The sequence below is a fragment of the Bubalus kerabau genome, chromosome 4 (genome assembly GCF_029407905.1).
Source record: "Bubalus kerabau isolate K-KA32 ecotype Philippines breed swamp buffalo chromosome 4, PCC_UOA_SB_1v2, whole genome shotgun sequence".
In the NCBI taxonomy this organism is placed as follows: Eukaryota; Metazoa; Chordata; class Mammalia; order Artiodactyla; family Bovidae; genus Bubalus; species Bubalus kerabau.
This window is the reverse complement of record NC_073627.1, coordinates 179843960-179856757: the sequence shown is the minus strand read 5'-3', so window position 1 is coordinate 179856757 and position 12798 is coordinate 179843960. Positions and strand designations below refer to the sequence as shown.

The 12798-nt window shown below is 43.3% G+C and overlaps 1 protein-coding gene across 2 annotated transcripts in view; it reads left to right on the top strand.

Moving 5' to 3' along the window:
* The first annotated feature begins 869 nt into the window (after positions 1 to 869).
* Positions 870 to 12798, top strand: part of MEGF9 (multiple EGF like domains 9) — an 81068-nt gene continuing 69139 nt past the window's right edge. Inside the window, exon 1 of one of the 2 annotated variants that reach the window (XM_055579491.1) lies at positions 870 to 1729. In XM_055579491.1, coding sequence (XP_055435466.1) covers positions 1087 to 1729 — 643 coding nt within the window. In that variant the 5' untranslated portion in view covers positions 870 to 1086. The remainder of the gene's footprint in view (positions 1730 to 12798) is intronic. The other variant, XM_055579490.1, reaches the window with a different exon arrangement.

The window sequence follows — 12798 nt, the reverse complement described above, 5'->3', positions numbered from 1 at the left end:
TTACTGTGGGCCGGGCACTGCGTTAAGCCCTTTCAGGGCATTACTTAATTCTCACATCAGCTCTGTGAGAGAGGGGTGGGCGGTGGGGATGTTAGCTGCCATCAACCCCATTTTAGAGATGAGAAAACGGCACTCAGTTTTCCCACAAAACCACTCAGCAGGAAGCTTGGAGCTGAGGTTCAACCCTGTCCGATCTCACTCTCCCGGGGGTATAAGGTGAGCGTGCGTGTGAGCCTGTCACCTTCACGCAGGAAGCTTGCACCTTCGACTTCTGACGGTCTCTAGAACCCCCGTCCTGCCAGGTACAGCGCCTGACCCAAAGCAGGTGCCTGGTGAGGGCGTGGGTCTTGGCTCAGTAAGGGCCTCAACAAGGGCCTCAGTTTCCCCATCTCTGAAATGGGAATGCAGCGAAGACCTCGCAGGGCAGGGCTGAGGCCGTGCACTCTCGGGCTGCAGAGGAGGTGCTGCGCTCTACATCCTCGCTGCAGCCACCCTCGCCTATCGCGGGGGTTCCAGCTCCGTCCCCACCCGAGCCCGGGAGAGGCGCTGGCGCCCCATTGTTTAAGAGAGCGGGGAAGCTCCCAAGAGCCGAGTCCCCGTCCCGGGGTCGCGCTCGCCGCCCAGTGGAGCAGACGACTTGGCCCGGCGTCTGCCTCGCCGGGCACGTCCTTTGTCTGCTCCCCGGGGCCCGGGGCCCGCGCCCCGCTTCTAGGGCAGACAAAGCCGGGGCTGCCGCTAGTCTGACCGGCTGGAGCGGCGCTCGCTCCACCCACCTCCCACTTTAGTACCGCCCCCTCTCCTCAGCGCCCTCTGATTGGCTCGTGGAGCCACAAAGAGGCCGGGAAGCGGGCAGGTCACGTGAGACGGCGTGGCCTCCCATAGGCCTGGCCAAGCTGCCAATCAGGGAGGGCGGGCCGTCCGCGCTCGGCCCGGTCGCTCCCTCCGCTCCGGGGCCCGCCCGCGGGGCCGGCCGCCTGTCAGAGGGAGGTGGTGATGGTGCGCCCGGTGGCGGCGGCGGCTGCGGCGGCTTCCCTGGTCCGAGTGCAGCGAGGAGATGACTGACCGACCGGCTGACTGACTGAATGAATGAATGGCGAAGCCGAGCGCGCCATGAGGAGCCTGCCGAGCCTGGGCGGCCTCGCCCTGTTGTGCGCCGCCGCCGCCGCCGCCGCCGCCGCCTCAGCCACCTCGGCGGGGAATGTCACCGGTGGCGGCGGGGCCGCGGGGCAGGTGGACGCATCGCCGGGCCCCGGGCTGGGGGGCGAGCCCAGCCACCCTTTCTCTAAGGCCACGGCTCCCACAGCCCAGGCCCCGAGGACCGGATCCCCGCGCGCCACCCTCCACCGACCCCAGGCTGCGTCTTCCTCAGCCCAGCCCCCGGAGACCACCCCTCCTCCGACCACCGCCGGGCCGGCTCCGACCACCGCCGCCGGGCCCGCGCGGACCACCTCTCAGGCACCGCTCGTTCCCTCGCGAGTCACACCTCCTGCGGTGGAACGTACTCCGACTACCCCTTGGGTGACAACCAGACCCGCGCCGACCACCCTCTCGACGACCACTGGCCCGGCGCCGACCACCCCTGTAGCGACCACGGTGCGGGCGCCCACCGCTCGCCCGAACCCGACCTCGGCTGTCCCCGGCGGCGGCGGCGGCGGCGGCGGCGGCAGCAGCAGCAGCAGCGTCCCGCCCACCCCACCTGCCACCGAAGCCCCCTCTCCGCCTACCCCAGGTGAGTCCCATCGCCTCCTCGGCCGCCGGACCCTCCCCGCGGCTGCCCGTCCTTCTAGCGTTGGGCTTCTTGGCTGGAATGGAGCATTTCTGGCCCCCGAAAGGTTCCCCAGATTTCGACTTCCAAGGGGAGGTCCAAGCTCTAGATAGCCTGCCCCACCCCCCTCCCCAGTCCCCAATCTGGAAAGCCTTTTGTCCCCCACTTGGGCTGTGCTGAGTGCGCTCCCACTTGGGAGCGACTGCTGCGTGGATAGCATCGCACCTCCTTCCAAACAGCGCTCTCTTGGCCTTTGTCAGACGCGCTGGATGGGCGCAAACTTTTGGGTTCGGTTCGCTCACCGTGCCCCTCCGCCTGGGTGATCTGGGGAAGTTTGAAAACCAGCACAGTACCTCCTGCGACCAATAGATCAGAAATTGAAGGGATTCCTCCTAAGGCTCCACTTGCCTTGTTCATGTAAATATCAGACGTGCATGTGACAGGTGGAGAAGATATTGAGAGGATTTTGTTTACAAACAGTAGTACAGACCACTTGAGGCCAAAAGCAAAAAGAAACTGTAATCCATGTTTTCCCTGCAAATGAATGGATTCAGTAGTCATTTGGGACAGGTGTATATCTAGGCTGAGCACATTTATAAATTAGGTTAAATCCCTTCCTTGCACCGTTTTTTTTTTTTTTTTCTTTTTTCCTTCCTCAGTTACAAGTCAGTATGTTTGGGCAAATACACAATTTAAGCAGGGAGGCCCATTTTTTCCTCCTTAAGGGGAATGTTCAGTTTTGCTGGTGTTGATAAAAGCCAATTTCTGTCTGAGTCCTGGTAAAAAATAAAGCTCTTCTTCCTGCTGATTGAAAGTCTTCAAGCAAAGTTAGAGACAACTTCTGTTCTTTTTCCTCTTGAGATCTAAAGTGGGCCTGGAACTAAACAAATAAAACCTGCCTTGTCAAGATGTTAGACAAGAGTTTCTGAATTCCTTTGCTTTGAGTTGGGGTTTGATTTGTCCAAACCATTTTGCCTTTAGCTGGATTTATATTAATGGATCTCTGACCTAATTCTTAGGCTCAGTGATTTACTGTGGGGTCAGGTATGGACTTTGGACTATAATTGAATTTGTAGAGAGTTTTCCCACATGATTATGAGTCTTAATACAGTCCAGTCTTGGGTTGGAGCTTGGCATTGACATAAGTAGGAATGCAGATTATTCACCCATAAAAAGCCAAGTTGGTATTTCTTCCAGCTTCAAGGAGTGTGCTATCTAGCTGGATTTTGACTGTAACCTCTCTTGGCCTCCCTATGGAGAGACCGACATGATACTGAGAGACGGGAATTGTAGTGTTTGAGTGTATGGACTCGAGTCCATTCTTGGTTTGAATCCTAGCTCTGCTGCCTTTTATTAACTGTGTAATTTGGGCAGGTCAATTAACCTCTCTTCATCTGAGAAATGAAGATAATAATAGTGTTTAGCTCATAGGATTGCTGTGAATCCTATGAAATTTGCTGTGAAGTCCTGTGAAAATTAACTAAGTTAGTGCATTTATTAGCACTTAGAACAATAGTTCTGGGTGCAGAGTAAATTAGCTCAGTATGTATGTTAGCTATCAGTATGATAGTTTTTTTTTTTTATTTTAATGGGACAGAAAGCATTTGAGAAACCTGATAGAGACTTGTGATGATTTTTATTTGTTTTAGTAAAGTGTAATGGTAGTATGTGTGGTCAGTCATGTCTGACTCCTTGCGACCTTATGGGCAGTAGCTTGCCAGGCTCCTCTGTTCATGGGATTTTTTCAGGCAAGAATACTGGAGTGAATTGCCATTTCCTCCTCCAGGTAAAATGTAATAGAAAAGGATAAATTAGATTTTCCAAAGTTCGAAGCACACAGTAGTGTGTATGTAGGAAGATTCCTTCTTTTGAAAGGTTAGTATATCATAAGTCTGTGTAATTGATGTTATTTTACCTTAATAATTTTTGCATTGTTATTTTTAAATCACAAAGGTAAACTTTTTTCCTTTTATGTTGCTTTTTCTTTGTGATAAAATATACATAACATAAAATTTACCATTTTAACCATTTTTAAGTGTACAGTTTAGTGGCATTAAGCACATTCAAATTGTATAACCATCACTACCATCCATCTTCAGGACTCATTTTTTATTTTCCCCAACTGAAACTGTATCCAGTAAACAGCAACTCCTCAATGGCCAGCCATCCACCTTATTCCTAGCAACCACCATTCTACTTCCTGTCTCTGTGAATTTGCTTATTCCAGGTTCCTCATGTGGGGAACTCATAGCATTTGTCCACAAAGATAACCTTTACCTGCAAAAATTACCAAGAACCAGAAGTCCACAAGTAAAGAGTGAAAGTCCCCCCCACCCACTCTACTACTTCCCAGCTCAGTCAGTCCTTAAATGTTACTACTATTAGCAGTTTGGTCTTTTCTCAGAGGCAGGTTGTGGCGTGCAGGATGCGTTCCCTCACCAGGGATCGAACCCGTGGCCCCTGCATTGGGAGCACAGAGTCTTAGCCACTGGACCACTAGGGAAGTCCCTAAACACAGGATTATTAAAAATAGTTTTTAAAAGCTCAAGATGAAATACTATATAAATTATATATATTAAATATATTAATTATGTATATATACTGCAAGCCATAGAGTTTTGCAACTTGCTATATCCACTTAACTGTGTATCATGGTCTTTTTTTTTCATGTCAGTACCTAAAGAGTACCTTATTCTTTTCAGCAGTTGTATTTTTCATCATAAGAATATATCATAATCTATTTAACCAATCTCTTGTTTATGGATACTTAGATTGCTTCTTGGCTTCACTTTAAAAAGCACAGAGAAGAATGTGTTCTTGTTTAATCCATCATATTATATTATTAGTCCATCATATTATATTCTCTAGTACCTTGTCTGGAGTTTTGTAGACTCCAAATCGATTGTAAGTAAAGCAAAGATGGATTGAGTAATATTTGCCATTGGAACTGTTCGAGGCCTTTAGTAACTTCCATGGACTACCATATACCTATGTCTATGATGGTCTTCGGGCAACAGAAATTTTAAGATGCTCAATTTTGGTAGCTCTGCTGTGTTTTAGATTTTCTGCAGCATGTAGTTTTCTGTGAATTCACTATGGACTGCCTCTGTCTAGTTCTCAGCAGCTGAACTGCCTTTGTGGGCTTACTGCTTTACTGGGCAATTTTAGCTTTACAATAATGTGATTGAGTATGGTCTTTCTATCTGAACATGGGTTCTAGTCTACTTTAAACAGTAAATACATCTGCTTGACAGAGGAAAGAGATTTGAAAGACCTGGTACTAACTGAATTTGAAAGACCTAGTTAGGTTGGCAAAATTGGATTCTCTGGCTTTTGGGAAGATGAGTACAGGGTGTTTTATTTTAATGTTTGTATAAAACTGAACACCATTGATAATATATTATGTGTCTAGATGGATCTTCCGGCTGCTCTTTGAATTAATAAGAATTTCTTCCATGCAGATCTAGTTGAGAGCTCTTGCCTACCCCTCAGTAAGGGCCCTCTTTTGTTTACAGGGACACTGATCTGCAAACTGAAACTAATTGCCCAGCAAGCAAGCATTTTCCTCCCACGGTCCTGGCAAAACATTTGACTGATTGGTTGGCTGGGTAGGACATTTTACGAAGGGTGAAGGGGAGGCTGTGATACTAGAGTATAACAGTTATCGATAGTAAGAGACTGAAGTGATGATAAATGTTTGATTTTTAAAATTATGGACCTTCAGGGCTAGATAGGACTTTAGAAGCCAGTATCTCCTAACGTGGCTCTTCATTGCAAGAAATGCTTCCATGGACTTAGCCGAAATATTTCTCTCTGTGGTTAACACCAGCCGGTTCTGACTCTGCCCTTCGGGGCCACGCAGAACAAGTCAGCTCTCTCTGTACCCTGACAGTTCAGGGATCTGTGGGCAGTGATCGTGTTCCCTCGGAGTCTGGACTAAATAACTTCAGCTCCCTCAACTGTTCTTTATGTGAAATGGTTTCAGATTCCCTTAGACTCTGCTGGTTGCCCCTCTTAGGGAATTTTTCAGTTTTTCTGTGTCTCTCCTGGAGTGTGGAGCACAGAACTGAACACATCGCCCCGATGTGCTCTGGCCTGCTCGTGGTAGAGAGGGCAGTTGCCTCGTTCTTTCTGGATGCTGTACTCCTGTGGATGCACTTAGCTCCCGATCACAGGAGCTTTTCTGGCAGCCGCGCTACGTTGTTGACTCATTGAGTCCATTAAGATTCTTAAGTCTTTTTTTTTTTTTAAACACATACTAGATGAGTCTTTCTTCATTCTGGACTTAGAAACTCTTTGTTATCCTCTAAAGTGTAAACTGAGACAGTTGCCAAGCATGTAAGATGTACTGTGTTAGGTTTAAGCCATCACTTTGGGCCTGCGGTCTGTCAGCGTACCCCACCTAGTCTCTTCACGCTCACCTGCAGGGTGTTCCTGTGCACAGAGTCCAAGGACACGTTGAGGCAGGCCTTCTTACCTCACAGGAGAGAGTACATTTAGGGATGATAAAACAGTTTGGAAGGGGAGAGATCGTGGTTTAGATTAGTTCTTGAGGGTCTCTTCCAGCTCTACAGTTCGGTGATGAGTTGGTACCCATGATTCAGGGCACATGACTGCCCCCCAAGGAGCCTTAATCATTTATTTGTGATCTAAGTTAAGAGACGAGGCTTTTTTTTTTTTCCCAAGCAAACCTTAGAGTTTGAAAGCTCTGACTACTGTGGCGTGTAAATAAAATATTATGAATGGATTTTATTTGAAAGGAACATTCTGGAAATCAGGGCCCTCCTGTCTGTACTGGGAAATGTTTTCTTCATCCTAAAATTCTGTACAGCTAAGTTCAGGGTGTTAATTTGCTTATGGTTATTCAAGAAGATACCATTCATTTTAAGGACACAGAAATTGTTCAGATGTCAAAGATAATGTCTGTTCATAAACTTTTATTGAAAATCTGTGGGGCTGGGTGTGTTTCAGAATTTAGAATTTTTCTGATTTTTAGGAAGTTAATAAGTACACCCCAGTGAAGTCTAGGACAGCATCCTGTGTAATCAAACACGTGAAGGTATTTGTAGCAAAAATGTGTGTATATTCACACTGAATGGGTTTTTAAAAAGGCTATACATAACCTTGTGTTGGTTCAGGTCAGGTTTTGCTGCCAAATGAATAACAGAAAAGCTTTCGGTTTTTTGGATCTTCTGGTATTTACATCAGCTCTGAGTGACTGTGGACCACTGAAATAGTGCTTACACTCACATGTAGTACTCCCTGTGCCGCAGATACTGTTTTAAGAGCCTTGCATATATTACTCTACTCAATCCTCACAACAGTTAGGTGTAATCGAGTTAGGTGTTATTATTATCTTCATTTTATAGATAAGGAAACTGAGGCTCAGAGAAGCCCAGCTGTGAGGGAGCCTGCATTCAAACCCAGCCTTTCTGGTTCCGGAATCCATACTATTGGCATTTAAAGAAAGAGTTACATAGAAGATGAGAGAAGGAAACTATTTTGCTAAAAATATTTGTCCTTGAATACCAGTCTGAAAGATTTTCTTCATTCTCTTATGTGCTATTTATTCACCTCAAATCTTCTGTTTTACAATGTTTTACAATTAGAGCTCCAGTTCTTCCTTTGATTAGGTTCTAATATGGTCTGTGATAGAGAGGATTGTCTGTAGTCTTTAGGGCTAGGCCCAGGAACTTCTGAAGTTTACTGTCTTATTCCTGACCCAAATGCCTAGATTTCTGCAGAAATTCCTTAGTGTGATTAGTTTCTGGAACAGCATAGTTAAACTCCAGAGCATTAGTTTCAAATCTACTGAATTCTGTCTCCAGGAAGCCTTCTGGCTAGTTGAAATTTACACACTGAAATAATCTGATTATGTCTTTTTATCTTGTTTTTTTTTTAAAGACTCATAAAATTAAAGTGAGCATTACTTTTCATCTCAGAATTTCTAAACATGTATATATTAACTTCCAGACATCTTGGCACCCTTATAAACAGAATGGAAGAAAAACATCATGGTACTGTTTTTACTGATGGGTAAATTATGGGTAGAGCGATTCCTGCTCTAGGGCACTTAATAGATCAGAGGAGAATAGAAGTGTAAGATCTTGTTTGGGAGAAAGACTGTTAGATGATAGTTTTAGTTAAAAATAGCTTCAATTCATGCTTTTTGCCTTGATCTTTATTTTTGTGTGTTTTCTTTAGATATAATATAAATATCCTTAATAATAATGTTGAGATTATGTTTCAGGTATCTCTTCTGTAGTCACTTAGCCTTTTTCTTAAGTATGTGTTTTGGTTTATCTGCTTTTCACTAGAAACAACTACCCTAACTGCATTAGTAACTTTGAGGGGAGATTTTTTTTTTTTAATTGTCATGAAAAAGATAAAAATTATGTCTGGATACATATGTGTTTGAATCACAGTAAAGGTTTACTCAAATCTTTTTACCTGTATCTATTCAAGTACATGTGATAAATGTGTGTCAAAATAATCCCTCTAGTAATGCCACTGTTCCACAATAAATATTATTGTCAGAAAAATCTTTTCCTGTTACTTTTTCTTCACTAAGATAAAATCTTTCCTCTATACTCCTTGCTCATTTTTTTTTTTTTCACTTGAAACTCCTCTGTACGTCCCACTTTCTCTTCTCGCTTCTTCTTAGACCCATCCATTCTTTCATGTTCTTTAAGGAACCAAATTATCGTCTCTACTTAACAGATTCCCGCTTTGTCCTCCTTCAGTGCCTCCTCAAAGCCTAATTCTTCTAAGAAGTGTTTGCCGGGGAACAAAAGGTCCTTGAAGATGTCCTGGTAACAGGGTGCACAAGGCTGAACACTTTGCACTCAGAACAAAACCTGTCTTTCTCTGTGACTTTGACTTTTTTCCTATGGATCTGCTTTTAAAGTCTGTTTAACTTAGATTATTAAGCCCACTTGTAAGAAAATGTCCTAGTTCATACAATATTCAGGATATGGTATTAATTCTTTCTTTTTTAAAAAAATGAAGGAAGAGATTTTATTTTTGTTCTGTATCTTCTTTATTGCCCAGCTTTCCCCCCGCTTCTCCTGAGGAATAATACAGAAAAAACAATTATCATAGCAGACGTTATCTGCCTCCAAAAAAAAAGCAAAACCAAAATTCCAGTACTTTAAATAAGTAGCAGATTTCTTTTTTTGTTTATGAGTAATATGAGTTGTTTTTGTTAGGTAGATGGATTTGGGCTAAATAGCAATGTAAATGGTTTAATTTGGTTGAGAAACAAATGTTTGATTTTTTTGAATGACAGAATTAATTAATCAGCTTCTCTCTCATCTAATTTATACATTGGATTTGTTTTTTCAGTAGAGATTTTTGAAATAGGAATTTTCCTACTCTAAAATTCTATAATAGATCAGATCAGTTGCTCAGTCGTGTCCGACTCTTTGTGACCCCATCTATAATAAATAAGTTATGGTAATCTCCAAACCATTATGCATCTATTAAAATGCTTACATTATGTTAAAAGCAGTATACATAGGAGGAGGGAAATATACCAAAATAATTAGGTGGCAGAAGCTAAGTAATGCGAGTATGGGTCGTTTTCATCTCTTTGTATTCTTCTGGATTTTCCAAGTTTTTTTTTTTTTAATCAGTGTACCCAGTTTTATAGTAATAAAAATAAATGAATAAAATATAAAAAATGAGTAAAAAGTTATGATACACTTGATGAGCCTTCAGTTATATGTGATCAAGTCAAGCGATGTTACCCTGGGCCGCTTAATTATAATTTCTGTGATGGATTCATCAGCTTTGATCTACCTGAGACGTTTTCTTGGCCTCAGTGAGTTGTGGTTCTGAAGAAAGGAGACTGCTGAAGACGGTACCCAAGAAAGGAAGCTGCTCCTGACACCCGCCAAGTCAGGGTCGTGATGACACAGCCAAGGTCTGGTACCTTCAGGGAAAGTTTAACTGAAATCTTAACAAAGCCTGAAAACAGCTGATTCTTTATCCATTTCACTCTGTCTAGGGAATTTAAAGCACAAACTTAAAATTAATTAAAGCAGCTTATGGAAATAGCTTTTGTTTAAATTGTGCAGAATTTGAATTCATGACATTGTCCACAGCCTTTACCAGGAGAAGATCTTCGGTTATCTCTTCCTCTAGAGATACAGAGCTCCCAAAAGTTTGGTTTCAGTCTGTGCATATGTTTTTCAGTCAGATCAGATGGGATTGCTTTTATACTGGTAATACAACAGCTGCTCTGTATGATATCCTTGCCAGGGAGACGGCACTGAGGGAAGGGGAAATTTATTCAGTTGGAAAAAGGAATGTATCCTGCCCAGTCACAGGGCAAATGATCAGGCATAGGTATGTTTTCAGCCTGGCTGGAGAATGTTCAATAACCTTTCTTTAGTAAATTTTAGACTCTTTAGATAACTGATTTTGGAAATTTTTGTTTCAGTCTTGCATGCTTAGAAACTGACATATTACCAAGGATCTTATTAGATTTTTATTTTTAAAAATCTGTAGTTTTTATTTGATGTGTGTGAGCAAAAAGAAGAGGTTAGGAGTTAATCACAAGGAGAACAGCATGTTCTCTAGTTCCTCTAGTTCCTTTTTGGAAATGATCTTTTAAAGTGAAATTCCACATGGAAGCAACCTAGATGTCCATCAGCAGATGAATGGATAAGAAAGCTATGGTACATATACACGATGGAGTATTACTCAGCCATTAAAAAGAATACATTTGAATCAGTTCTAATGAGGTGGATGAAACTGGAGCCTATTATACAGAGTGAAGTAAGCCAGAAAGAAAAACACCCAATACAGTATACTAATGCATATATATGGAATTTAGAAAGATGGTAATGATAACCCTGTGTATGAGACAGCAAAAGAGACACTGGTGTATAGAACAGTCTTATGGACTCTGTGGGAGAGGGAGAGGGTGGGAAGATTTGGGAGAATGGCATTGAAACATGTAAAATATCATGTATGAAACGAGTTGCCAGTCCAGGTTCAATGCACCATACTGGATGCTTGGGGCTGGTGCACTGGGACGACCCAGAGGGGATGGTATGGGGAGGGAGGAGGGAGGAGGGTTCAGGATGGGGAACACATGTATACCTGTGGCGGATTCATTTTGATATTTGGCAAAACTAATACAATTTTGTAAAGTTTAAAAATAAAATTAAAAAAAAAATTAAGTGAAATTCCTTTAAACATTCTAGGGAAAGCTGTCTTCTCTGAAGGAAACTGCATGAACTGAGTAGCTTTTCCATTCTCTTCGGTCCTGTCCATTGTGTATAGAGATGAAATGGCAGTTTGGGAAGGGTTATTAAAGGTAACAATGAGGGGAAAGATGGAATGCTTCATATTCCAAGGTACTTACTCAGTTTTGCATCTGTATTGAGGATGATTAGAAGAAGGCATTGGGCATCTTTTTTTTTTTGCTGTAGATTTCTCATGTGACTTCATATTCCTTATAAGTCTACAGTGTTTTTTGAGTTATCCGTTCTATATGAACTGCTATAACAGCTTAGGCCCACCATCCCTTGATGTTGTGTGGGTTAATGAATAGTTATAAAGTGTACCAAAACCACAAAGCAAACTAGCTGTTGGGTATTATTATACTGGATTGTTGGTGTGTTGCCTGCAAACCCATCCTGTTCAACTGGTTTTACTTTTTAAGTTAGTTTGTTGCTTCAACTTGTCCACAGAGGCAGGGCTGGATGGTCCAGCTAATCAGGGGAGCAGCAGTCAGAAGAGCTCATTCGTCTTCCTTTCCACTCGCTCTGTAAGTTCCCGAGCACGTTTTCTTTTTTGTTTTTCGTAAATGGGTCTGTGCCTTAGTTTCTCTAATGGTAAAAGGAAGCCTGTTGCGTGCACAGATACAGTGCACGTCACGTGTCTGTACCATTGGCCTCTAGACCATCATCTGTAAGATGAGTATGGTAGTACCAACCTAATAGGGTTCTTGAGTGTTGACCTAGAATTCAAACCCAGCTTTGTCTGACTTAAAAGTCTGTTTTTTTTTTTTTTCTTTCCCTTTTGACTAAACTGTGCTGCAGTGCCAAAGCAGATGGGAGAAGCAGAAGAGGAAATAAAGCATTCCGTGGTTGCAGAGCACATTTTGGGTTCCATTTTTGTCACCTCCCTAGCCTCCTCCCCCAGCAAGCCCATGCATTGCCCTCCTCAGCACTTGTTCTGAATTACACAGTTCGATTCAGGTTTGATTGCAGGAACTGCTGTGAAAATCAAAATTAGATCAAAGAGTGTTTCTCAGAGGTAGATACGGGTGTGGAGTGGAGGTGGCAGAGGGATGATGGTAGAAATCAGATGAAAGGAAGCGGGCAGACTCAATGTGGATGTAAAGCAGAACTGAACAGTAGCTATGAGATGGTCTACTCAGCGCCAGAAGGATTAGGACAGAGACAATGTAATGCTTATTAGCATTTGTGAAGACATACCACACACTGCAAAATGATAGTATTGATTGTTGTCAACTTGACAATGAAACCTTTCATCTTCAACTTCATATGGATTCTAGATCAAGATGCTGATGCCAAACAATGTGTTGCAGAAAGTAGCAGGTGATATTTGACGATATGAAAGTCATGGAAGAATCTCAGACTTGTGACTTCTGCAGTCAGCCGAGGATGCATTTCCCCATCCCATTTTATAAACTTCCCTCCTCACTGGAGGGCAGGTTGTCTCTCAGATGAGACAAGGAGAAGCTATTATTTCAAGTCAGAACCATCCATTTCTGAACCAGTTGCAAATATACTGATGGATGATATACAGAGTGTTAGAGGATTTGATTTGGAAGCAAATAGCTTCATAAGTGGGAAACAGAAAAACCAATATGGCACAGTAATGCATACATGTATATATATGTGGAATCTAGAAAAATGGTGCAGCTGCACCCATTTGCAGAGCAGGAATGGAGACGCGGATGTAGAGAAAGGACACATGGGCACAGCGGGGGAAGGAAAGGGTGGGCTGCACCGAGAGAGCAGCGTGACGCACATACAGCGCGTGTGTAAAAGAGC